At 58.7% G+C, this 26,175-nt stretch overlaps 1 protein-coding gene across 29 annotated transcripts; it reads right to left on the bottom strand.

The window, feature by feature from the left end:
• Positions 1-247: 247 nt before the first annotated feature.
• Positions 248-26,006, bottom strand: FMNL1 (formin like 1). 29 transcript variants are annotated; one of them, XR_013406952.1, is made up of 29 exons: positions 25,919-26,006; positions 25,308-25,653; positions 16,855-16,938; positions 15,217-15,330; positions 14,421-14,494; positions 13,987-14,070; positions 13,519-13,647; positions 12,873-12,890; positions 11,380-11,488; positions 10,239-10,315; positions 9,958-10,051; positions 8,885-8,959; positions 8,458-8,568; positions 6,882-7,031; positions 6,293-6,394; positions 5,889-6,141; positions 5,384-5,677; positions 5,065-5,189; positions 4,202-4,404; positions 3,522-3,756; positions 3,303-3,371; positions 2,650-2,730; positions 2,441-2,570; positions 2,133-2,296; positions 1,816-1,917; positions 1,576-1,671; positions 1,219-1,482; positions 945-1,044; positions 248-676 (listed from the first exon to the last, which is right to left on the bottom strand). XR_013406952.1 is itself a non-coding variant. In XM_028836616.2 (29 exons), the coding sequence occupies exons 2-28, from the start codon at positions 25,434-25,436 to the stop codon at positions 953-955; spliced, it is 3,315 nt and encodes a 1,104-aa protein (XP_028692449.1). In that variant the 5' UTR covers positions 25,437-25,653; positions 25,919-26,006; the 3' UTR covers positions 248-676; positions 945-952. The 29 variants fall into 29 exon arrangements, 18 of the variants coding, with proteins under 18 accessions (XP_028692449.1, XP_077828232.1, XP_028692448.1 ...); XM_028836616.2 differs by having other exon boundaries at positions 1,219-1,339; XM_077972106.1 differs by having other exon boundaries at positions 945-1,339.
• Between the last annotated feature and the right edge of the window lie 169 nt (positions 26,007-26,175).

Genomic DNA, 26,175 nt, shown 5'->3' with positions numbered 1-26,175 from the left:
GGCGGGTCTGACCCCAGCTGCCCACTCGCCCTTGCGCTGGCCCCCTCCGGCCTCCCGCAGGGATCCCGGGCCAGCCACGAGAGCCTCCGTCCCCTCAAACCGGGCTCCCTCGCCGCCAACTCTAGTAAAGCAGCAGCCTTTCTCCCAGGCGCCCGCTGGTTTGCAGAGGCCTGCTATGAAGAGCTTGTACAAGTAAAGCGTTTGCTGAGCCAAACAGGCTGCGGCGAGCATTGAGCCAACGCATATCTTTTGCAAACATCTTTATTAATCTCGTATAAAAATAAGGTCCATGGACGGTCCTCGGGGCTGGGGCTTGCGGGGGCGAGGTGCACTTTATAAGTTACAGGCCAGGCTCCTGCTGAGGCTAAGTATGGCTATTTGGAGGGGGCTTTGGGGTGGGTGCTGCAAGCAGCATTTGCCCTCTGTGGCAAGAGGAGGATGCACCAGCCCGTTTGAGGCGGGCCACAGCGGAGGAGGGGCTGCCCGGCCAGCCGAGCTGAGGACCACCTTCCTTGAGCCTCAGCCTGTCCACGGCCCCACACCCTTGCAGAATCCACCTGCAGAAATAGCGGCTACAGCGAGAGGTCGGACGTGACCTGCAGTGGGGGGCCTGGGGGACGCCGGCGGGCACTGCGGCGGCCTGTGTCTGCGCGGATGTAGGGCTGGTTCCGCAGATCTGGCAGCCGAAGGAGACACATTTACCCTTTAGGAGTCTGCCCAGAGCTGGGAGCATGGCTCCAGGGCACAACCATAGCCTCCTAAGGACTCAGATTGTGTGCACATGGCAGGGGTACCGTTTATGTATGCCAGACCCGCCCCCGCCCCCAACGGCAAATCACATCCCAGCCATCCACTGGCCCAGGAGAAGGCAGCATGCCTCAGTTCCCCCAAGGGTCCCGGGGGCTGTGGGCAGCGTGGGATCGGAGGCCAGGTCATCTGGGTACCTGAGGGGCTAGAGGGGCATCTCTTCTCCCAGGCTGGCCTCACAGAGGAGCCGGGATGTCCGCTTGCCGGTACGGGCCGTGAAGGGCACCGTCTTGATCACTGAGTGGGGGTGGGGCGGGTGAAGGAGAGTAGAGAAAGGAAAAAGGAAAGAAAAACAGAAAACGTAGCAAGAAGCAGTGTGGCAGCCAGTCCCCCAGAGGGTAGGGGATTGGGTCAGAAGACAGCATAGAAGGATAGGCTGAGAATAAGACCAAGGCCTGGCCAAGCCCTTACCTGTGATGATGTCTTCAATGGCCCCGTCACGGTCGCTCTCATAAATGAGTGGCTCCTTCTGCTGCTTCCGTTTCAGCTCAGAGATTAGGTCCATCTGTGCCCGCCGGGCCTTTGGCGGTGACTAGGGGGAATTTATAGCTCCAGCTCCAGGAGGCTTCCCCACCACCAAAACCCTGGAATATCTGCCTGGTCCCCCACAGCAAGGACAGCTGGCTTGAGCAGAAAGAACCCTTTCGCATCCCAGGCTCCTGGGGCAGGGTCCGTCTGTAACAGTGAGGGTGTGGGGGTGACACCCGAGGGTGATGAGATGCCATGCATCCCTGCAGCCCAGTACCAAGCCCAGGAGCAGCGTCCTACCTTGTGTGCTGGGGGCTCCCCTTTGCCCAGGGTATCAACGCCTGCCTCCTGGGCAGCGGCTTCTTTTTTCCACTGTTCCACCTCCTGCTCAGCTTTCTGCGGGCCAAGGCAGTCTCCATGAGGGTGGCCCTCCCTACTGCCCTACCCACCCCCTAAACAGAAGCAGTCCCACCCCTCCGCTGCCCAGTGGAAAGGCTTCCGTGCCCTACAGGGTTCCCAGCCTGCCCCAGTCCCGAATACCTTGTAGGCCTTAACGAAGCGGCTAAAGAGGGAGAAGAACAGGCCTGGGGATGTGGTCTTGGGGTTCTCTCCGAAGTATTCCACCACGGACTCAAAGGCCTCCTGCGGGCACAGCCTGTCAGCCCCCCAGCTTAGACCTCTCACAACCTGTGCCCCCCAGGACACTGGCCACCTGATCTCAGCTTCTCCCAGGCAGGGTGGCCCCTCGTTCCTGCTGCATCCCCCCAAGGGGTCCCAGCTACAGCCACACCCCTCCAGGCTGGGCTACCTAGTGCTCCTACATCCCCCACCTCCAGGTGAGGCCAGCCCTGGCACACCTGAGCCGTCTTGCTGTCTGCTAGCAGCTTGTCCATGGTGGGCGAGTTGGCCCTCAGGAACTCCTTGAGCACCACGCAGTCATCCTGCCGCACAAACTCCCTCTGTGTCAACTCCAGGCCTCGCTGCAGGGAGCGCACGTCTGCCAGGACACTGTCCAGGGACACTGGGCCAGGGATGGGGCAGTATCAGGTCAGTGAATCGGAGAGGCAGTCCTCCCACCAATTATATTCTGTGGCCACCTAGCTTTCTCCCAACCTACCCCAGCCCACGGCCCCTCCCCGCACCCAAGGACCTATATACCCCCTACCTGAGCCTGCCTTGTCCAGGAAGTGCAGGTCGCTGTGGAAGCCTGTGAGTTGCGGGTACTTCTCAGCAATGACCTTCACCAGGTAGTGCAGCAGCGTCTGCTTGCGGTCAGTCGACTTCATCTCCAACAGCTGCACAAGGACCTGTTGTAAGCCACAGGCCACCAGCCAGTCCCCAGCCCCAGCCCCCAAGCCAGGGTCCCCTCCTCACCGCATCCAGGCTCTGGAGCCTGAAGCCATAAGCTGCGCCACGCTTGCTACTGTTCATGTAGTTGCCGAAGGCCAGGACGATCTGGGAGAGGCAGGGGAAAGGCTCAGCAGAATGCCAGGGCTGAGGACACTGCTTAAATATATTGCACAAGGAGGAGAAGAGGTGGCAAGGAGCAGGCCCCACACACTCAGCCCCTACTGTACTCCTGCACAGGCCCCTCAGATTCACAGCGCATGTACGTGTGTACACACAGGTCTCACACATGTGCAGAGTTAACACCATGGGCACACCCAATTTTGTCCTCTGCTAGTCCAACCCAAAACCTGTTGCCAGCATCCCCTCCTAGGCTGTGTGGTCACTGCCTTTCCACCAGCCATTTCTACTGGTTCCTGGGCCCTCCACTGAGCAGGTGACATTGCTCACAGATCAACGCTAAAGGGGACTGAGCCCTCCGGCAGGGTCCCAGGTGAGCTGCTACAGACACGGCTGCTGTACCCCTTCCCATTCACCACCCCCCTTAGATCTGTCCTTCTCAGCATGTACATGAGAAGTGGGAACGTTATCTTTGTTGCATTGCAGGTGGGCAGGGCCTGGGTCTCCCCCTCACACTATCCAGAACAGGCAAGGGTGGGCCCCACCTCCTGGCCCCTCACCTCCAGGATCTGGCGGAGTTTGTCAGAGGACTTGATGGACATTGAGGCTGCAATGATGGCATTCAGTTGCTAGGGGTAGGATGGGGGAGGTAAGATAAGTTGGGGCCTCCTCCATCTGGAGGCTCAAGTACTCCCAGATTCCCTGCTGCAGCCCAGGCTGGGAGGTGCCTTCTGCCCATCCCCACCCAAGCCACACCGCCCTGCCCGCTCCGCCCACACCGGCATAAGCAGCTGGGCTGTGTCTGGGAAGTTGCCCAGGAAGGTGAGTGTGGTCATGCGCTCCGGCAGGCGCGGGATGCGGCTGAAGTGTAGCATGAAGCGGTCCTCCTCCGACAGCTCCTCCATCGGCCGCTGCTCCCGCTCAAAGCGGGCGATGAGGCTGCGCTCATACTCTGTGGGCAGGAAGCGCATCAGCAGCTCCAGGAAGTCCAGGCCCAGAGCCTGCAGGTCGTACCTGTGGGAGGGAGGAGAGGGGAGAGTGGGCATCATCCATACCCACCAGTCCCTGGGAGCAGGGCTACCCCTGCCTTGATTGAATAAATGAATTTCAGTATTTTCTATTTGCCAACAGCTTCAGAGAGCAAGAGGTAGGAATCCAGAGAAACTGGGAACCGGAGAGCCGGGGTCCCCATCATACATCAGTGGAAGACGCCCAGCTGTAAATCCCATAGCCTGGGTGCTCACAGCTAGGCAAAGAGGCAGGGAGGAAGTGGGACATCCTAATTTAGGCATGGACTCAGTTTTCTCCACCTTAAAATGGGGACAAGGTTCCTGGACCAGGTTGGTATGAAGCTTGATGAAAGAGTTCACCATTGAGGCTCTTTTACTAGGATCTGCCTGACAACCCCAGCCTAGCAGAGGGGCCAGACTGCCCACAAGTCCGGGGCAGGGACACTCACGCCTCAATGGCTTGGCAGATGCGCTCGGCCCCCAGGTTGCCCTTCCGCAGGGTGATGGCCAAGTTCTTGGCCCGGTTGGCCTCAATGAGTGTTGCCTTGCTGGGGGCCTTCTGGGCTGCCTTACTCTTGAGAGTGCTGAGGTCCAGGCTGGGGCCTTGGGACTTGGTCTTGAACTGTTCCTCAAAGTCACTCATGTCCAGCTCCTGAGGGTACACGGTGAGGAGGTGGGGCTGGGTGGGGCAGGGTCTGGCACTCTCCTGGCTGAGCACAGTGCTAGAGCCACCCATCTGGCCCTGACCAGGCCACCAGCAAAGAACCAGTAACCCAGCCTGACCACAGGCCCTGATGGGAGGCACAGGGGAAGCACAGGGAGCCTGGAGGAGGAGGGCCGCCTAACGGGGGGCACCCAGACTTGGGGCCAGGACAGCTAAAGGAAGAGCTGAACTGGCCAGTGGTAAAAAGGAAAAAGGAAAGGACATTCCAGCAGAGGGAACAGAATGGAACAATGGCAACAATGGCCTACAGGCAAGAGAACACATCCTTTTGGAAAACTGGAAGTGGAATCAGGAGGGCTGAAGCCTTGGCTGCCTGTGGGAAAGTGGGAGGAAAGAGGCCTGGAGGCAGAAGGAGTGGGATGGGGGGGATGCACCCCTCTGCAGGGATGGAGGGGAAGGCGTTTGGGAAGGCAGGATTCTGCCTGTTAGAGGTATGGGTCCAGTCTAGCTTAATGCCCATCCCTGGGCCTCCCCCAGCTCATCTGTGAAATGACTTGGAGAAAACGACTACCCCCAGTGCCCAGCCTGATCCAGGCAACTCCCCTCTTACTCCAGTGCCCATATGCGGAGCCAGGCAGGGCCACTCACCTGCAGCACCTTCTCATCATTGAGCTCTGTGAAGACGGTGCCCGTGATCTGGCTGGGTTTCAGTGCCACCCAGTTCAAGAGGGGCATTCGGAACTTGGTCTGGATGGGCTTCTTGGCCTTCACTCCTGGGACGGGCGGGGGTTTGGGAGGAGTGGTGAGCACTGGGGGTACTGGAGGGAACCTGGGCCCAGGGAGGGCTGATGGGCCAGCCAGGAGGCAGCAGGAGCCCCTAGGCAGAAGACTCTGGAGGACACTGCGGCCCAGGTCCCTCCCTCCATCTCCCCCAAGCCCCGGGCCCAAGGTGGTCCACTCCACTTACCTGGGCCCAATTCTGAGTCGCGTCTTCCTAAGGCATCAGGAGGACCTCCCGGAGGCGGCGGCGGCGGAGGCACCGGCCCGTCAGTGCCCGGAGGTGGTGGCGGTGGCGGTGGCGGGGGTGGGGGCGGAAGGTCTCCGGGCAGCGGCGGCGCCGGCGGGGGCTCCGGGCTGCCAGGGAAAGGCGGGGCCTGTGGGGGCGCCGAGGGCGGGGCTTCCTGCGGGGAGGGGAGGCCGGGCAGTGGGGGCGGCGGCGGCGGCGCTGCTCCCGGAGCCGGCTCCGCTGCAGGTGCGAGATCTGAGCCAGCGAGGGCGGGGCGGGGGGAGGTGCGAGTCAGCTCCTTGGCTTGGGTGGGCTCCTCTCCGCCTCCCCGCTCTACGCATGCGCTTCTACCTGAGCCGAGCCTACAATCCAAACCTCCCTCGCCCAACTCTGCCCGCCACAGATGCCCCTGGGCTCCCCTCCAGACCATGCCCCGCATCCCCGCCAGCCTGAAGCTCCTGCGCACCTGGGCTGGGGGAGCCGGTCGGCACCCCCGGAGTCGGAGCATCACCGCCGCTTGGAGTTGCCACAGCGACGGGGAGGATCTCGATGGAGACAGCATCCCCCGGCCCCCGCAGGATACGGATTAACCCCTTCTCCTCCAGCTCCTCCACCTTCAGCTCCAGGGCCGAGGGCCGCGTCGGGGCAGCGGGAGGTGCTCTCTCAGGCTCGGGGGGACGCCTGGAGGCGCCCATGGCGGTCGATTCGCTGAAGCGCTCCTGCGAACCCCACGGGAGGGGTCAGTGCCCACCAGCAGGCTCCTTGGCACCAAATCCCCATCCTCTTCCCGGGGTGGAGGGAGATGTCAAGCCTAGAAGCCGAAGCTGGCCTGTTCTTGGGTGCCCGGCCCACCACCCGCCCCAGCCTCACCCGCAGGGTCTCCAACTCCTTGCGCGCCTGGCTTAGCTGTTTTTCCAGTTCTGCAATCTTGGCCATGGATTCGTTCTCCGCGTCCCGAAGCCGCTCTGTCAGCTGTAGCACCGGCACATGGTGAGCCCCGACCCGCAGCCCGGCACTGGCACCGCCGGTGAGGGGGCGGCATCAGGCATGCCTGCCTAGAAGACTGGGGGAGGCTCCCAGATCCGCTCAGCCAGGTGCCAAGGGTGGGCCGAGCCTGGCACTCGAACCCAAGCAAATAAGGAGAGGAAACCAAGGTACCAGTGATGCGGGAGGTGGAGGGAGAGGAGGAGACTGAGCTGGGAGGGGCCCCAGGCACCCAGTTCAGTTCATCTGGGGACTGAGCCTGGGTAGAGGAGGGGCCTGTCAGTGAGGGCACTCACCCACACTCATTGAGAAAGACACCCAACAGATTCAGGCTTTGGATTCAGGCCAGGCTCTGGGGCCAGGCAGGCAGCACGTCCAATGCACAACTAGAACACTGTCTGCTGCCCAGTGCCCATGCCTGCGTGTGCCCTGTGGGCCTCTGATGTGCCAGGCTGGGGTCAGGACCCACTCTCACCAGTGCCACCTGCTCCTGCAGTTCCTCCATGTGCTCCAGCACAGCGTTCTTGGTCTCTGTGTCCTCCAGTAGCGCCCCCACATCAAAAACATTGTCCAGGTACGCCTGGATCTGCACCTGCAGCTTGTCACTCTCGGTAAGCCGAAGCCTCTGTCCCCCAGATGGAAGGAGCAGGGTGAGGCCTGGTGTGCGTGTGGAGGGAGTCTTTCCAAACCCCCCACCACCACTGCCACCCAGAGGAAGGGGCCTGAGCCCTAGCCCACTCTTTCTTTATTTTTTAAGATATAATTCACATATCATAAAATCCATTTTAAAGTATACAATTCAGTCATTCTTAGTATAGCCACAAGGTTGTGCAACCATCACCATTATCTAATTCCAGAACATTGTCATCAGCCCAAAAAGAAACCCCACAGGCGTCAGCAGTAACTTGCCATTCTCTCCTCCCCCAGTCCCTGGCAACCACTAATCTACTTTCCATCTTTATGGATTTACCCATTCTGGACATTTCATATGAAGCAATCATAGAAAGCCGGGCGAGGTGGCTCACACCTGTAATCCCAGCACTGTGGGAGGCTGAGGCAGGTGGATCACCTAAGGTCAGGAGTTCAAGACCAACCTGGCCAACATAGTGAAACCCCTGTCTCTACCAAAAATACAAAAATTAACCAGGTATGGTGGCAGGTGCCTGTAATCCCAGCTACTCGGGAGACTGGAAAAATCACTTGAACCTGGGAGGTGGAGATTGCAGTGAGCCAAGATCGTGTCACTGCACTCTAGCCTGGGCGACAGAGCAAGACTCCGTCTCAAAAAAAAAAAAAAAAAAAAAAAAGAAGCAGCAATCATAGAGTGTGTGACCTTTTGTGTCTGGCTTCTTTCACCTAGCATGTTTGCAAGGCTCACCCATGTTGTAGCATGTGTCAATACTTCATTCCTTCTTGTAGCTGAATAATATTCCATTGTATGGATAGACCCCCCGCCAGTCTGCTCTCTACTTTTTCTTAATCCTGGCTTTCAAAAATCCAACCCCGAAAGCCCCGCTCCTCCAGGAAACCTCCTAAAAGAAGCAGAGAAGGAGCTGCAGCTTCTCTGCTCAGGCTGGGCCAGGAAGCACCAAGCTGCTCTGCCCACCTTCCCCAGGGCAAGGAACTTCTCCATGTCCTGGGCCCATCCAGCATGAGCCAACTCCTGCTTCCACCCTGTATCTCTGGATTCCCCATTACGTCCTGGAGTCAGAGCACCTGTCTGAGGCTGGTGCTCCCAGAGCCAGACCCTGGGCCACCTTGACCTATTCTGGTGCCTGCAAAAATAATTCCACAGACTGGGGGCCTGGTATGTGCCAGGCACTGGTCTATGCATTTAGAGTCAAGATTATCTTCTATGATTCTCCTATTTGACAGATGGCAAAACTGATACTCAGAGAGAGGAAGAGACCTATCCAAGGTCACATGGCAGGAAATGGCAGGGCCAGGATTTAAACCCAGGTCTGCCTGACCCCAGCACCCGTGCCGCTAACCACTCAGCCATACTCTGCAGTGGGCAGGCAGTTAAGTCTGGGGGGCAGTACAGGGCTTACCTCCAAGTACAGGTCCAGGCCCAAGTGGGTGAACTCATATTGCAGGAAGACACGGAAGTTCATGTTCTCCACCGAGTGTACCACAATGTTGATGAACTGCATGCAGGCCACCTGGGAGCCAGGGACATGGGCAGATCTATGATCCTCTAGGTGGCGTTGCTCAGTGCCTTCCACCTCCACTTACCCCAAGCCTCCCTCCTTCTCCACAGTTCTCACTCCACTAACTCCCAGCCTTGGCCTGCCCAACATTTCACCTCCATGTTCCCTCAATCCAGCCCCCTGCCAACATCCACCCTTCCCCTACTGACCACTCAGTCTTTATGCTTTGCTGGGGCAGAGCCCATTGCCCAGCACCCAGGACCCTAGCTGCTCCGTGCACCCAAGAGGGCCTGGCCCAGGCCTCAGGCTGCTGGGCTCCTCAGCTCACCATGAAGTCGATGTTGCTGTCCTCATTCCGGAAATATTCCATCAGCTTTTCAAAGCGGTGCTGCTCCCCACACACCTGGGTAAAGGGAATGGCTCTCACTGAGGCCCAGTGACACACGTCCTAAGCTACCTTCTAGCTGCCACACCTGTTCCACTTAATTCAACAGGCTCCTTTCCAGTTAATTCGAAGTTGAGCCACGTCACTCTCCTGCTCAAAACCTCCACTCTCTCTCAATCTCCCACTCCCCCTCACTTTTTCCACTCCAGCCACACTGGCATCCCACCCCAGGGCCTTTGCACTTACTGTTCCAACTCCCTGGAGAGCCCTCACTTCCACACCAAGTACCTTGCTTCCTTCACAGCTTTGCTCAAATCTCACTTCTCAGTGAGGCCTTCCCTGACCACCCTGCAACCAGGGTGCTGGGATTGCAGACATAAGCCACCACACCTGGCCTCTCTTTATTTATTTTTTATTTTTTTATTTTCATAGAGATGGGGTTTCAGTATGTTGTCCCCCTCCCTCTGAAACATTGCTGGCTTTTTTCTCACAGCATTTATCATTTCCTAACATACTATGTAATTTACATCGTTTCTGTCCTTTCCTGTCTGGTTTCCTTTGTTCACTGATGTGCCCCAGGTGCCCGGTTCCTGACACATACCAGGCACTCAATAAATATTCATTAAACGAATGAATGAATGAAGATATCTTCTGCATCTTATGCATCCCCACACATCTACTTCTTGCAAGCCTGTTAGCCAGAGTCCACAACTCCTGAAGGTATGAACCAAGGCTAGTTTGAATCTGGCAAGGCTGAGTCAGAGGTTCAGCAGGTCCCTGTAGTCGTCCCTGCCCCCACCCAGGTGGTGCCTTTACCTGACCCTGCACCTTCCATTCAGAACTTCCCCATCCCAGATTGTTAAGCCAGTGATGTGGCTCAACTTCAACTTTTGGGCGTTCCCCAAATGCCCACCCAGTGTCCCCAGCTGCCTCCACCAAAGGCCACAGCTGCCAACAACAAGACTCCAAGCAACACCATAGGGGGAAGTGCATGTTTGGGTGAGGGACTCCGGTACCTCCTTGAAGTTGTCAAAGGCTGCAAGGATGATGTCATGTCCTCCCCGCACCAAGCACACGGCCGCCAGCAGCTCCAGCACCAGAGCCTTGGTTCTAGAGAGAGAAGGGGCAGGTTGTCCCTTAAGAACAGGCAGGACCCGCAGCAAGGGTGGGCACAGGCCTGGCTAGGAGGAGCATAGCGGGTGCGGAATGAGCCTCTGAGACCTGGAGGACAGAGTAAGCAAGGGGCTAAGTAGGAGAAGATTCTAGATATGGGAAAGGTTTGGGGCCTGGACCTCACCTGGGGTTCTTGTTGTTGAGGCTCAGAGCAATCTCATTGACACAGGCTGGGTGGTTCATGACAAGGCTGAAGCCAGACTGGGGAGAGAGGAGAAGTCAGTGTCTCCAGGAAGGGACCCCAGGACTTCAGGCACCCCAGCAGAGTCAGTGCCACGCCACACTGATCTTTAACTGCCCTCGAGTTTAGGAAGTTCTTCATATCTAACTGCAACTTCTTCTGTGGCCACCAAAACCTGGCCTTGTTTCTCTCTCTCTTTTTTTTTTTCAAAATGGAGTTTCCCTCTGTCACCCAGGCTGGAGTGCAGTGGTGCCATCTCAGCTCACCACAACCTCTGCCTCCCAGGTTCAAGTGATTCTCCTGCCTCAGCTTCCCATGTAGGTGGGATTACAGGCACCTGCCACACCCCCAGCTAATTTTTTTTGTATTTTTTTCAGTAGAGACGGGGTTTCGCCATATTGGCCAGGCTGTTCTCAAACTCCTGACCTCAGGTGATCTGCCCGCCTCGGCCTCCCGAAGTACTGGGATTACAGACATGAGCCACCACACCTGGCCTCTCTTTATTTATTTTTTATTTTTTTATTTTCATAAAGATGGGGTTTCGGTATGTTGCCCAGGCTGATCTCGAATTCCTGGGTTCAAGCAATCCTCCTGCTTTGGCCTCCCAAAGTGCTGGGATTACAGACATGAGCCACTGCACCTGGCCTCTTTTTAAAATACCTTTGTGTTTCCAAAAGCCAGCATCACGCACCTTGGACACCGTGAAGCTGTCTTAAAGGCTGGCTAAGTAAAGGAGGGCCCGGCTTCACCCATCAGACCTCCAAATGAATTGACCTGAGACTGTTCTCCCCTGGCCCTCTGTCCAGCCCTTCTTGGTAGGTGTGCCCTGTCCCTATGTGAGGCTCCTTCATGTCCCAGCCATGGGCAGGGGTACTCAGAGAACCTGACAGAGGCAGCAAAAACATGGGCTTCCCCTCAAGACGCATCAGCCTTAAAAGTCCGAGCCAACAGCCCAGATGCACAAGTTCCCCAGCACAGCACAGGGTAAAGGGACAGTGGATCCCAGAGCCTCGGCAGCTTGTGTAGCCCCCAGTGAGGACAGGCTGGGCTCTCTAGTCCCCCAGTCCCACACCCCCCGGCTGACCTGGTAGTTCATGATGGCACGCAGGCACATAATGCAGACGTGGACGTCGTCCTTCTGGCTAACGATGCGGGAATTCCGCAGGGCCTTCCTGCTGTGGGCGGGGGTCAGCCTGGGCGGGGTGTGGAGGAGGCAGCAGGGGTCAGAGTGAGCCCCAGCTTCCTGTTCCCCCACCACTCAGATGGCCTCTGGGGTAAGAGGAGGTACATATGGAACCTGACGGCACCACATCCCGTCCACCCAACCAAAGAGGCTGGCTGAGGGGAGGTAGGCTTCCTCAGTCCTTAGACCTGGGGTCTGGCATGCTTGGAAGATGGGGGACACGGAAGCTAGACCTGGAGTCTGGCATGCTTGGAGGATGGGGGACACGGAAGCTAGACCTGGGCTCTGGCATGCTTGGAGGATGGGGGTCACAGGAAGCAAAGACACTTCCCAGGGGCTTGGTAGGGCGAGAGCCTACAGAAGGAAGAAACATGGGAAGGATCACCACAAGGTGGCGCTCATGGCCACTTGGGCTCATCTTCCAATGTGAGAGGCGGATCTGAATTCACGCCGCCAGGGTTCAGGAGCATCCCAGCTCACCATTTACTAGACGAGTCACTTAATCTCCCTGTCCCTCACTTTCCTCGCTTCTAGAATAGGAATGCTAATAATAGTAGCTTCCTGTCAGAGTTGTTGGGACTATGAAATGGGCTTAGAACAGTGCCTGGCACATAGTAAGTGCTATATGACTGTACTCCCTTATTCTTCGCCAACAAATGTGTGATGTTTTCATTGTTGCAGAACTGCCGACCCGGACTTCCACATGTCAGTCTCCCTGACGATTCTATCACATTCCCAGTAACAGCGGGAGGCCCCGCCTTCACCCGCTCCTGCCACATCACCCTTTCCCGTCATTGTGCTAATATGTCAGAGTTTTTGTTCATGCTGTTCCTTCTGCCTGGAATGCCCTTCCCTGTTCCCATGGCTGCCTATAAAGCCTGTATCTGTCTGTGAGACATAGTGCCAGTGTCACCTTTTCTGGGAAGCCTTCCTGATGCCCCAAGTGGTGGCCACCTCCCTTCTCAGAGCTCCCAGGCACAATTCCATGACAGCCTGTCACACTAAATTGTCCCCCACTTAGACTGTGGGTCCCTGAGGGCAGAGTGACCTGTCTCGTGGGCACCTGCCACACATCTCATACATACTAAGTGCTAAAAAATAAATGTTTGTTGAATGCATAATTGCATGAATGGACAAATAACATATTGTGAAAGTTTGAGGCTTAATATGCAATCAACCCCCTAGACCCAAAGTAGGAAGCTGGGGATCCACAAGATGCTCTAGGGTCAATCTACTGCCTGCTTCCTGCCTCCCAGCAAGATGCCCATGTTAGGATGGAGGGACCCAGCCACAGTACTGAACCCAGGGACATCAGCTGAATACCTCATCCTACCCCGCCACCACCCTGGGAAGGAGTCAGCCAGGCATGCACCTGCCCCTAGGTGGCTACGTACCGGGGAGAAGGGGGACACCTGGAGGCCGCATGGGAGAAAACAGGGGATTAGATGCATACAAGAGGGGTCCCAGCAACCCAGAAGCTCCCTTCTTATCCCAGACCCATCCAGACTCCAACTTCTAGGTGCCCACCCCTGATGGCTTCTTTTTTCTTTTTCTTTCCTTTTTTTTTTTTTTTTTTTTAGACAGGGTCTCACTCCGTCACCCAGGCTGGAGTGCAGTGACGCGATCTCGGCTCACTGCGTCATTCATCCCCTGGGCTTCAGCGATTCTCCCACCTCAGCCTCCTGAGTAGCTGGGATTACAGGCGTGCGCCACCACACCCGGCTAATTTTTGTATTTTAGTAGAGATGGAGTTTCATCATGTTGGCTAGGCTGGTCTCAAACTCCTGTCCTCAAATGATCTGCCCACCTCAGCCTCCCAAAGTGCTGGGATTATAGGCATGAGCCACGGCACCCAGCCCCACCCCTGATGGCTTCTTAACATACTGGTGCCCCAAACTCTGTATGAGTCCCTTACTCTGACCCCTAATGCTTGGCTACCCCTCTCACCAACCCCAAGGGCCCTGGGTGGGCTGGCTAGATGCAGCAGTGTGGGGGCTGAATTCTCTGTTCTCCCACGACCCCACCTTGTGGCCCACATACTTGATGGTCAGGTGGCGGCTTTTGGGCACAGAGGAGGGCGGACCCTTGCTGAGGTCTTCCACCGACTGCTCCAGGGGCTTGTTTTTCTCTGAGTTGGAAGCCCCGTTGTCTGTGCTCTCCATGTCATACCTGGGGACAGGATGCAATGGGGCTGGAGGCCAACACTGCAAGGACCACTTAAGAGGGGGCAGAAGAAACGCAAGGAGAGACAGACCTGCAGGTGAGACTAAGGAGCAGGAGGAGGAGGCTGTGTTCTTGGCACTGTGCTGAACATTGTGGTGGAAGAGAGGCCACCCCTCCCTGTCAGGGAAAGGCTTCTGGAAGGGGCATCGCTCAAGGCCAAATGCAGGGTTCCAGGGTAGACTCGGGCTGCCCGGCTTGGAACTGGCCAGGGGAGTGGGTGAGACGCAGGGAGACGGGGGTCAAAGCTCTGAGGAGTGGCATGAGGCCTGGGGGCAGGAGGCTTACGTGACAGAGCACTGGGCAAAGGCCAGGTACTCGAGGAGCACATCCAGGCCGCGGTTCTCTTCGTTGAGGAACTCCTGCACCCACCTGTGGGCACAGGGCTCCCTGAGCTCCAGCGAGGAAGGAGGTCCTGCCCCCGATGGGCACAGAACAGGGACAGCAAGGGCCCCTGGCGTGCCCTTTCAACCCCCAAAGACCCAATGATACCAGGGGATTCTGGGAGACTTAGGTGGGTCCCACAGCCCAGCCATGCCTCAAGGTGCCAGTCAGAGCATGGGCAGGAGAGGGAGGGGAAGCTGTCCTGGACACCCCCAGGAGGTGGTCCACAAGCACAGCCCTGTGTGGGGGGCAGGGGGAGTAGGAAGGGGAAGCTCCAGGGGCTGCCTGGAAGCAGAGCCTTCCTAGTCCCAGAGAGGAAGATCTGAGCCCTCACTCACCCAATGTGGTTTGTCCTCAGGGAGGTCTCCAGCTCCCGAAGCACCTGGGTGGACTCCTGAACTCGCCTCTTAAACTGGGGACCGAGAAGAGGGAAGGCTGGTGGGTGGAGCCCAGCCTCCCACAGGCCCACCAAGTCCTGAGGCAGCAGGCAGCAGCGCCCACCCTCCTCCGACTGGCACAAGTGGCCTTTCATGCTCAGCCTCCCCCACCACCTCCACACACCTGCCTAGCAGAATAAGAACTCACAGGCTGCGTGTGCTCCCCCATACACAGACACACAGGGCACACACACCCCTGATACATGCACACACTCAAAGAGGCAGGGTGTGCGTGCACACACACACACTACATGAACATCCATATACATGCACTCTAAATACAAACATAGGATGTCCACACATCCCTACATGGACACACACACATTCTCTCTCTCTCCTGTATACGGACTCAAGGGTGCACACACACACACATCCATAAGTGGACAAAATACACACATAGTATACACACACACCTACATATGGACATATGGGCTGCACATATGTATACACACAGTATAAGTACACAAAATGTGTCCATGTAAGCACACACAGGATGCACAGGGGAATGTCTAAAGGGCACGCCCAGGGCACTCTTAGTCTCCTATAAATACACAGACACACACGAACACACACACACACATACTCATACATGCACTCACACATGCACATAGAAAAGTCTGTACACACAGTTACTCCAGCTGTCCAGAGCTTGGAAAAGGTGGGGGAAAGGGACAGAGAAAAGAGGGGAGACATGTACCCCCAGGTTGGACATCCAATCAGCTGCTACCTTTCGGCTGACCCCACCAGTATCCACATAACTCTTCAGCTTCTGGATGTAGGCTGCAGGGGGGTTCTTGACTTGAAACCGCTCCTGGGGAGATGGAATGGGGTGTACAGAAAACCAACCAGAGCTACCCCAGGGCAAATGACCAGTTCTCGTCCCAATGTTCCATTCTCAGCTCTGATCTGAGGTCCCAGGCTTTCTTAAGACGCCTCTGAAATACCAAAGGTATAAACCCAAACAGTCCACCAAGCCACTTTCTTTGCTTTTATGTTATCTTTCTCTTTTCTTGCCCTGTGGTCCAGGCTGGAGTGCTGTGGCACCATCATAGTTCACTGCAGCCTCCTACTCCCCAGCTCAAGCGATCCTCCTACCTCAGCCTCCCAGGTAGCTGAGACTACAGGTGTGCACCACCACACCCAGCTAGCATCGGGCCACTTTAAAGACCCCCAGCCTAGGCCTAGTCTGCCCTTCCCAGATGGCCTCCCAGGCCACAGCCCTGACACAGCTTTGGGGTGGACTATGCAGGGTTAGTCCTGCGTTGGCAGGACCCTGTGTGCTCCTCTCCTGTGCTCAGCGATGCAATTCCTAACTCCCCCACCCCACTGCAGGCTCCAGCGGCCACTGAAACAAAGAGGCAGGGACCACGGCAAAGACCCCCTCCCCAGAGGGGCCCCCACCCTTCCAACCCAAACCCCTCAGATTCACCAAGCCACCCCTCAGACTTTCACTTCTTCCAGCCCTTTGAGCCCCCAACCTCTGAGATGCCAGGCCGAGCTGCTCCGAGGGGACCCCTATCACAGCCCCAGAGCCTCCAGGGTCAGCTCCCCACCCTCTTCCCACTGCCCAGCCCTTACCCCTGGACTGCTGCCCAGCCAGCCCAGGCCATCTGCTTCATTAGCAGGAGGCGAAGGCCCAGCCTTGGCTCCCAGGGGAGGCTCTCAGCTCCCTCCCCACCCCCAGCCTCTGCAGCTCCCTCCTTCACAGAATCCCTGCAGTAGCCGAGCCCCACCCAGCCTGGCGCTGGGAGAGGGTCTGCCCATGGCTGACCACAGCCCTTGAAGCTGGAGAGGCGGGGGCAGCTGAGTGACCCGTGAGCCCAGGCGCCTGGACGGAGCACCAAAGCAGGGGTCCAAAGTGGCTGGCCTTGGGGAGTTGCTGGTGGACTGCAGCTCCTCTGGACCCAAGGTAAAAGGGCAGGAATTCCCGCCCTTCCCCCCTCCCTCCCATGGGGTCAGGTGAAGATGTCCAACCCCGGGGTTGCCCTCTCCCTTCCCCAGTCCAGAGAGGTTTCTCAGGAAGCTCAGAAGGAGGACAGTGACAGTGACAAGGCCCCAGCTGCCCCGGCCGGTGCCCCTGAACCAGCCCTGCCAGCTCCTCTGAAGCTGACCCGGCCCTGCTCATGACTCACAAGTTCTTTTGGGGAGTTCAAGAGAAGGGGATTCAGGAGTCCTGCAGACCCCAGTACCCTCCCCAGGTGCTACATTGGCCACTGAGCAGAGTCTTGGTCCTATGGGCAGTATGGCGGTGCCCCTCTCCCCATAGCCCCAGCCTGGTCAGGGCTGGGTGCTGACAGTGGGAGGGAAGGGGTGGCTGGGCAGTGCTGGCACCTACCTGATCACAGATGAGCTCCCACTTCTTCTCGTTGTCATACTGGCTCAGCAGCTGGACTTTGTCCGGGGGCAAGTTCATGCAGTTCTGGGGAGAGGGAGGACAAAGTAAGACCCCTGAGCCTGGGGCCCCAACAAGTGGGGAGAGGAGAATGGGCATTTGGGGGAACCCACTTGGCTCCCCAGGAGGTACATCACCCCCCGAATCCTCTGACCCTAGGAGATAAGTAGTGTTATCCAAAGAGAAAGCCAAAGCCAAGAGAGACAGAGCACATTTCCCGGGGCACACCAGCTAGAAGGGACAGCAGGATTTGAATTTGAGTCTGCCTGCGCTGTGTCACCCCCCACACCGCCTCCCTGGCCTGCCTGGTGTGGAGACAGGTGCGTGGGTTGTCAGCCTACCTCTCTGGGGACCTGAGACACTTCTGGGCTCCAGTTTCCCTGTTGGGGCATCAGCTCTTCCCCTATTCTGGTGGGAAACTAACAGGGGAGCCATAACCAGTCAGGCCGAAGTGTGGCCTATTGCCAGTGTCCCACCTCCACGTGCCACCAGATCCCACGTGTGTACAGACCAGGCCTAGGGCACCAGTGCCTCACAAATGCCAGAAACCCTCCTGCAAGGAGGGTGGACAGCAGCCTTCTCCTCATCCCTCTCCAGCCCCTCCCATCTCGGGGAGAAAGCTGAGAAAGGAGGGAGAGGGCTGGGGGAGCTGACGGCAGCCATGTCAGCAGGCAGGGAGTTCCAGATCACAGCTTCAGGGGTGGGGAGATTTGGGGGGAAGGTCACTCCACCACAGCACTGGGGAGAAGAGTCAATGCCCTGGGTCTGTGGTGTGGGCCGCCCAGCTGGGACTCCCCCAGGAGCTGAGAAAGGTCAACAGAGCTCCGCGTGGGTCCTTCTCCTCCCCTGGCCACAGACGACAAGGGTGTGGTGCCTCTGCCACCACAGAGCAGGTTACAGCCAGCCCCGGGCTGCAGAATCAACCAGGTGTCAATAGCACCAGGAGCCTTCTGGACCCCCGGATTTCGCTTGTCTCCCTGACAGACCCAAAAGATGAGGCCAGTTCCCTTCAATTTAGTAAACCCCAGGTTATTGAGAGCCTTCTGTATGTCTAGCCCAAACAGACAATTCCTGCCCTCAAGGAGCTCTGAGTTGAATAAGGGTCTCCATCGGGGATGTGGGAGCCCCCGAGGGCTCCTGTTGCCAGCCATGGTGGTTCACGCTCCACACCCTCAGTCATGTGGCTCTGAGGAGAGGCCAGAGCTGGAGCACTCAGGGAGCCACACCCACCTGAGGCTCCCCAGCCAGCTTCCTCTCCAGGGTGCCAGGCCTCGTTCTGGGGATCCAGCCAGACCTTACCCCCAAAATCACTGTCTCGGGTCAGGCCCAGACAACAGGAAGCTGGGTGCGCTCAGCCTCCATTGCTTAAGCTTTCCGGCCAGGCCCCACTGGAGAGGTGAAACTGCCCCTCCACCAGGCCCCCCGCCCCCAGCGGCTGGGGGGGTGGGAGTACGTCATCCTCTCCCCCATTGCGAAAGTGAGCCTGGATTGAGGAAACCACCGCTGTCTCATCGGCCGTCCTCCCCCCCGCCCTCCAAGGGCCAGGACAGCTCCAGCTACCACAGGGGCAGGGTGGGGGGGGGGGGCGGGCAGGGGGAGATCGCCCAGGAGTACCAAGGAGGCGGGGTCATTCTCTGTCTGTCTCTGTCCATCTGTCTGTCTCTCTCTCTGATCCGTCTTGCTGATGATCTCTCTCTGTCACCCCCACCCCACAGGGACAAATGGTGGGGCAGGGCCAAGGTGGGAGCAAGGTGGAAGAAAGGGACAAAGAGGGGAGACAGGGCCAGCAGTGCCAGGGAAACTGGAGCCGTGGCGGGCACAAAAGACGGAGATGGCGGCCAGGGAGTGAGGGGACGGAGCCCAGCACGGAGTCACAGAGGGGACAGCCGCTTCCCCACATGAATCCTCCCAGGCCCTCACCCACCCAGGGACTCTTTTGGTTCTGGAATGGCCCCAGCAGCACTTCTAGAGGCAGTAACTAGTCACAATGACATCCCCAACAGCCAGGTAGCCAGCTCCGCCAGAATGCCTACTGTGCAGGGCACTGCTCCGAGCCCTGCGTGCCGACGACCGCCCTTCACCCTCACTGCCATCACTGGCACCGTTAACATTCCCATCTCACAGGTGCAGGCACAGATTAGTTTAGTGACCTGCCCAAGGTTATGAAGCCAGTAAGAGTAGAGCTGGGCTGGCTTTGAGCCTGGAGCTGACTCTGAGCCACCACCCGGGTCCACTCCCCCAGGAGAGCCCCCTGGTTGTTACTGTGGAGGGGAAGCCTCTGCTGGGGCCTGGAGCACCTGTCTGAACAGTGGTGGAGGGCAGGGCGCCCATGCCCCTTCCCCACCTGGGCCTTCTCAGGCCCCCAGGCCCACATGCCAGCCTGCCAGACGGGCTAAATTTAGCCTCAGAAATCAAAAATAGCTCTGACAGCGCCGAACACTAATTAGCAGCTGCTCCTCAGCTGTGGCTGTGCCCACCAAGGAGCTGGGCACTCCAGGGAGTAGGAGAGGGGCCATCAGATGCCACTCACTCGGGGTGGGGTGAGGCCATCCTGAAAACAGGAACAGACCCCCAGACCAGGGCCGGCAGCAAGCAGCTGGGATGGGGGCTGGGGGACACACGGAGAGTTGGCTAACAGTGCTCAAGTAGGAGGGGAGGGGCTGGCAGTCCAGGTGGGCAGGATACCTGCCTCCTGAGGGGGGTGGGGAGGGACAGCGATGAGCTGCCACATGGAGGACCCGGAGCTGGCTTCCAAAGACCCAGGCTCTGGGCCCAGCTAGCCCTACAGCTTCTTTGCCCCTTTGGACCTCAGCTTCCTCCTCCATCAAATGGGCGCACTCCCTTCCCGGAGCCTCACACTCACGGAGCTCCTGGAACACTCAGTGAGAAGCTGAGTTTGGATTTAACAAAGCTCTTCAGTGGTCTAACAATATGAAGAAGCACTTCACAGAGGCAGGAGTGGTGGAGGGGCAGGGGTCCATGGAAGACTCCAGGGTGGGGGATGGTAGAGTGAGCAGAAGTTTGTGAAAACATCCAGAAACACGGGCTTGTCTCCAAGGCTTTGGCCAAACCTTAACTAGCCTTCAGCCTACTTTCCCTGCTGCCTTTAGTGCTTTGGGTCAGATGAGGAAAGAGACAGGATTCATCTTTTAGGGTTGGCCGAGAAAAGGAACTGATTCCCCATATCTTTCTATTAGAATGTGTGGGGACCATTCTCCTCCCTCCCTGCCCTGGGTGTGAGAGGGGACCCCCAGCATCTGCTCACCTAAGGCCAGCCCCCAAAAGACCCTGCTAAGAGCCCTTCCCCCACCTCCCCCACACCAGTGCTGACTTCTGAGACAGTGTCCCAGGAGGCTGAAGGGGCTGCGTCCACATCTGGATGCAGCCACACCCTAGGGTTTCACTTTCAGTTTGAGTGGAGCCTATGTCCCAATCCACCTGCCCATCTCTCCCTATGGCCTAGCCCTTCAAGCCCTAGGGTACCCCTGAACTTGGACATCAATCCCATCTCAGGCCAGCCCCACAGGCGTTCCTCAGCCCGATGGGCCCAGAAGCTGAGCCTGTCCCCCAGCCCCCACTCCCCCGTCCATCTCCCTGCCACCTGCCCACCTCTATATGGTCTCAGCCTTAGTTGTAGTGCTCTCAGCGCATCTCCAAACACAATTGATTTTACCCACTTGTTTGAACTTTGGCATATAGATTTTCTGGAGCTCTTATAAGCAATTCCAGGCTTACAGGAGAGCTATGAGGAGACCCAGCCCTAGGATCAGGTGCTGAGGACCCAAAGAGCTAACAGTTTCTCCCATCAGAGTTCAAGGGTCCCCACAGCTGGGAAAAGGGCAAGCAGGGTGGAAGCCACTACCTATGTCATCCGGGCTGGTAGGAGAAAAACAACACCGACAATAGTAACAGTAACAAATGTTCCCCAGACACTTTTCTTCAACTCAGAATTAATCTCTCAATCCCCAAACATTCCGTGCTAAGTGCCATTCTAAGCGCTTTACATCAAAACTCATTTAAACCTCAACAAGCCTACAAAATAGATACTGTTATAATCCCTATCTCACAAATGGGAAACTGAGGCTCGAGGAGGTTAAGGTGCTTGCCCAGGGTGGCCTTGGTGGCAAGCTAGCAAGGAAGACCCAGCTTCCTCCAAAGAAGGAGCACCCGGGGAATGGGAAATGTGGGTCCTGGCCCCCAGGGGTCTTCTGCAGACAGCCTGGCCCACGTCCCCCATCTGAGGAACCAGGAACAGCCAGCCCCACTTCCTGCCACCCAGCGCCCCACGCTTCCTGTTGTTGCCCACACCGAGCTCTTACTCACTGGGGAACCCCCCCCCAGCACACCCTCTCTCAGGGGGAAGTGGAGGCCTCCCCTCCCCCTCCCATGTACACACTGCTACCGTTAGCACCACCGCTGCCCCACCCTCCAGGAGAGGTGGGCCCTCCCTCTGGCGGTTTCCGGCCACCAGGCAGTTTTCTGTCTGGGCCCCACTGCTGGTGACCTGCATAACGGTGGGGAGGTTGCCTGGCCCTCACTAGCTAAGGATCTAGGGCTCCTGGGGAGTGCACAGCAACCTTGGGTGCTCTTGGTAGTGGAGGTGGAGGGAGGGGAGAGGCAGGGTCTGGGCTCCCTCCGCTGAATGGGCCCTGAGATGAAGAAGACCAGATCAGCTCCAGCTTTATCCCCTTCCTCACAGTGGAGGGCGGCTACTGAGAATCTGCTCTGTGCCAGACACTGTGCGAAGTCCTCTATTTCACCCTCTCGACAATCCTAGGAGGCCAGCAGATGCCATTGTTATTCTCTTTTTACAGATGAGGAAAACTACAGCTCAGAGAGGTTAAGTAACTTGTCCATAGTCATGCAGGTAATGAAAAAAATGAATCTCAGCCCCCAAACATCATGACCCCAAAGCTCAGGAAACGCCCCTGCCTTTCCCATAAGTAACCCTCGCCCCCTCAAAGGCCACCCAAGCCACCTTCCAGAGCTCCATGTTCCCAGGAAAAAGGCAGAGATGGCCCCGAGAACACCTGCTCCTGCCCATCTCACCCAGCTCTCTGCTGTCAGCCCCAGATGTCACTGTGAGTCATGCCCACCACATCCGTGGCTTTCCAGGGTTAATGTGCGCCAGCCCTGCCTGCTGGGATTGTCACCCCTCTCCTCTGCCTAGCCCAACATCAGACCACATGGCCGCAGCCCCCCTGATATCCTCTGACCTGCAAATGGGAGGCATAAGGCCTGAGCGACCCCATGGCTCTGTGTCCCCACACTTCATCTGCCCCGTCCCAGAGGTGGGAGTGGCCAGGGGGCCAGTGCCTCAGTTGCAGTCCCTCCTGCCCTTTACTGCCAGCCCCAGAAGGGAAGAGCCCCAGCTGCAAGCAGGACTCCAGGCCCAAACCCAACATGGGGCCATCCTGACCTGCCCACACAGCCTGGCCAGGCACCCCGGCCCCTGGGCACAAGCTAAACACCCATCAGGCAAATGCCTCTCCACTGCTACTGTGCCAGCATGGCTCTTGGCCTCATGCACAACACCCCTGACACCTTCCCTTGATCCCTCTGCCCCAAGGTTATGGGATTCTCCCTGCCCGGCAGATCAGGGATGTCCCAGGCCCAGGTGTAAGCGTGGCTCTTCTGGCACGCCTGGAAAGGTCGCCTTGTCATCCCCGTCCCTGACCCTGCATGCCTCCCAGGGGAAGGCATGAAAGGGCTGGAAGACACCCAGCCTTGGGCATGGGCGTGGGAGAGGCGAGAGCTTGGCGCCCCGCCGGCTGGTGTTCCCACCATCGCAGCAGGCCGGTGGGGCTGGGCAGCCATCGCTCCTCTGCTGTTGCTAAGGCAGCAGCCGGAAACCCTGGCTCAACCTGCTCTTTCTCTCCACCCCCATTTTAAGCAGGGGGCACCCCTTTCTTTCACAGCTTTCTTGGAAAGGTAGCCCCCCACCACCCACCCTTGCATGGGAGAAGGGCTCCCTGCACCTCCTGTCTGGCTGTAAGTGGGGACATCCCTCACCCACAAGAGAGGTCCCACAGCCAGGAGAGGAAGGAGAGTTTAGGGTCTCAGGATCCTACGCCCCACTAGGGACAAAATGGGAAGGAAGAGGTTCCCTGGGGCTGCTGGACCAAATCCCTGAGGGCAGGACTGTGCTTTTCCCATGGAGAGTGGGGACCACTGATGGCAGTGGGCCCACCCCTCAGCAATCTAAGGTTCTTCTCCTCTTAGACACTGACCAAGGACAGGACTCAGCTCTGGCCATGGTGGTTAGGGTGGGGGTTCAGATAGTGACCCACTCTGAGATACCCACTGCCAGACCTGAGGGTTGAACCAGCTCTTTAGCCCTGGGCAGCCTCAGGCAGAGGTCAAGGCTGTTACCCTGGGGCAAGCCTCATGCCCCTGCTGGTGGGGAATGAGAGGAACCAGGGTCTTAGCCAAGTGTCCTTAGATTGGGTTTAACCTGCCCACACAGGATAAAAGACAGGCTGAGCCACCTCAGGAAGAAGGTATAAACACACTGGGGTTCCTGGGCACCCAGTAGGGGGTAAGCCCTGGTGGGTGCTGCTACCCTAAATTTCTGCTAGTCACCTCCACTTTCTCCACCAGCACACCCTCTCTGGCCCACCTGTGGGTGTCCCCCCTCCACATCCTGGTACTCAGGGACTCCCAGTGGCATTTAGTGTCAGACTCTGCCAATCAGTTACAGCCACAAATCCAAGCAGGGCAAACAAGTCTTACATACACATCAGAACCTCACCATTTGACTTGTGGATTTTCCCCTGGTCTGAATTATTCACAGGGCTCCTCCCCATCAGCGTGCTAAACAGAAGATTGGGGTCAGGACCTCACCCCAAGAGGTCCATAGACACACACTTGGGGGAAAGACAGACCCATGTCCCTCCAACCAGGTTGGCAGGGGTCCAAGGACCCACCACCAACACAGGCTCCCCAGATGGCCCCCAGAGACTGTGTCTCCTCATTCTCCCCCCTCCCCCATCTGCTCAGCTCAGCTTTGTGAAGTCCTGTGCTTGGGGAGCGGGGAGCAGGGCAGGTGGAGAGATGGAGAAGTCAGACACCCGCCTGGTGTGAAGCGTCCCTCAGTGTCCCTGCCCTCCTCTAATTAAGCAAGGTGTCTTCACAAGGATGGATCCCTCGCCACCCCATAGCTCCTCCAAACTCCCCCCAGCCTTCTCTCGGGAGGAGAGAGAAGCCAACATTTTCAGGAACTGTTAGGAGGCGACCCTTTGGGGCCAAGCGGAGGATCTAGACAGCCTAATGACTGGCCAGGAGAGGGGAAATGATGTCAAGGAGATGGAGGGCTACCAACTGAGCCAGCACCCTCTGCGGCCTGTGCCTCCGTTGAACCCCCACCCTCAGACCTGCAGGGCTGTCTGCACAGACTGGGAAATGCATCTGGGAGAAGGCACAGCCTCATTTGCCTGTCACCCAGCGTCCAGCAAGGGAAGGCTGACAGCAGGCAGGCCACCAGGCAATGAGTTAGAGGAGGGAGCCAGGGCCAGGGCATGGGGGTGAGGGGTGGGGGGAGGGAGAGTGAGCAGCTCTTCCCCTCCCTACTTCTGCCTCATGCAGGGTCTTGGGGACCCCTGAGTCTGCTCTGGAGCCCCCACCCCACTGAACATGTTGACTGTTTCCAGGCTCGGCCTGAGCTGACGGTTCCCTCCCCAGAGGCCTATTCACCAGCGCCCCCCCTCCAATTCCCCAGGTAGGCGACGGTGGGGAGTGGTTCCAGATTTTGCTCCACCCCTCGCCCGGGCGACCCACCCGTCCTGACCCTACCCTCACTCATCTTACTCCCTTCAGTGGCTTGGAAGGGATGCCCCAAGATAAGAGCCACAGGCACCCTGGCTCTGACATATGGCGGGGGAGAAACACAGATAGCTCCGGGCCATGAGCCGATAACCCGACTCCCCGCAGCCCAGGCGTCCAACAAATCAGGACCCAACACCTCCAGCAGGTCTCCCGATCCCGGGAGGTTGTAACCCTTTCATCTTTGACCCCAGACACAGAAAAGCAGATGCCCCAGACCGGCGCCCGGGCGCTGGGCCTGCGTGCAGTGGGGAAGGGGGCGACCCGGGACCCCTGTGCGTGCCCCGCTCCCAACTTCCTCACAGGACATACTTGTTTAGACCTTTAAACCCAGCTGGGGTGGAGGTGTCTTAAGGAGGGAGATCGGGCGATTACTGAAGAAAGTTTTGGGGGGACAGTGCTAAGTCACTCTGAAAAAAAGGCCACTGTCGCTCCCACCCCCTGGAGGGGGCAGCTGCCGGACCGGGGATCTCCAAGCGGCACCTGAGTCCCTGGGGGCGGGGACGCGCGCCCAGCACCTGCCGCGCCCCTGCCGCCCCCCGGCCGCGCCCGACGCGCCTCCGGGTCGCACTCACCAGGGCGCGGTTGAACCTCTCCTCCAGCTCTCCGGCCGCGGGCATCGGCTGCTTAGGAGGCGCGGGCTGCTTCGGGGGCGGCGCGGCGGGGCTGGCGGGCTGCTCGGTGCTGCCGGCCGCGTTGCCCATGGTGGTCCCCACCCAGCCGGCCAGGCGCCTCCAGCCTCGGAAATCCAGCTTTCCGGGGGACGGGGACAAGGCTCCCGGCCCAGGCGGGGGCGAGGGGGCAGCGGCTGGCGGCGGCGGCGGGGGTCTCGGCGGCGGGGGGCGCTCGGCTCAGCGGTGCGCAGGGGCCGGGGCGCGGCGTCCCATCGGGGCGGCCCCGTCCGAGGGACCGGGCGGCGAGCTGCAGGGTTGGGGGAGGAAGTCAGGCTGCAGGCCGCCAGGGCCAGAGGGCTGGGCCGGGGGCAGGAAGCTGCGGCGCTGGCTCCCCCCTCGGCGATTTTCGAACTTCTGCTGTCGCTCCCCGTGCGCGCAAACCGCAGTTCGCCGCCGCCGCCGCGCACCCAGCCCCAGGGGGGCTGGCTGGAGGGAGGGGGCGAGCGCCGGGCGCCGGCCCGGGGACCCCCGCAGCCATGGCGGGCGGGGAGGGGGCTGCCCAGCCGCTTCACCTGCTGCAGAGGGGGCGGCCGGCGCCGCTTCACCTGCCGGAGCGGGAGGCCACCGAGGCGAGGCCGAGGCGGCGGCGCGCTCGGCTGCGCCTCCGGGTCCTAGAACCGCATTCTCCCGCTCGCCTGGGGCGAGGGATTGGCCGGGTCTGGGTGAAAGGGGTCACGGCCTGGGGATCCGAGGGTCACATCTTCTCCGCACCGAGGATCTCAGCGACTGTGAGCACGGCTCGGAGACCCATGGTGGTGCAGCGTTGGCG

The sequence above is a fragment of the Macaca mulatta genome, chromosome 16 (assembly GCF_049350105.2).
Source record: "Macaca mulatta isolate MMU2019108-1 chromosome 16, T2T-MMU8v2.0, whole genome shotgun sequence".
NCBI lineage: Eukaryota > Metazoa > Chordata > Mammalia > Primates > Cercopithecidae > Macaca > Macaca mulatta.
The sequence above is the reverse complement of the archived record's forward strand: the minus strand, read 5'-3'. Positions and strand labels throughout refer to the sequence as shown.

Coding starts and splice junctions, on each gene's coding strand:
- FMNL1 (XM_077972106.1), bottom strand. CDS start 25,436: ATGGGCAACGCGGCCGGCAGCACCGAGCAGCCCGCCAGCCCCGCCGCG. Junction 6,142..6,292: donor AGGAGTTGGAGACCCTGCGG/GTGAGGCTGGGG, acceptor TGGGGTTCGCAG/GAGCGCTTCAGCGAATCGAC. Junction 1,672..1,815: donor GCTTCGTTAAGGCCTACAAG/GTATTCGGGACT, acceptor CTTGGCCCGCAG/AAAGCTGAGCAGGAGGTGGA.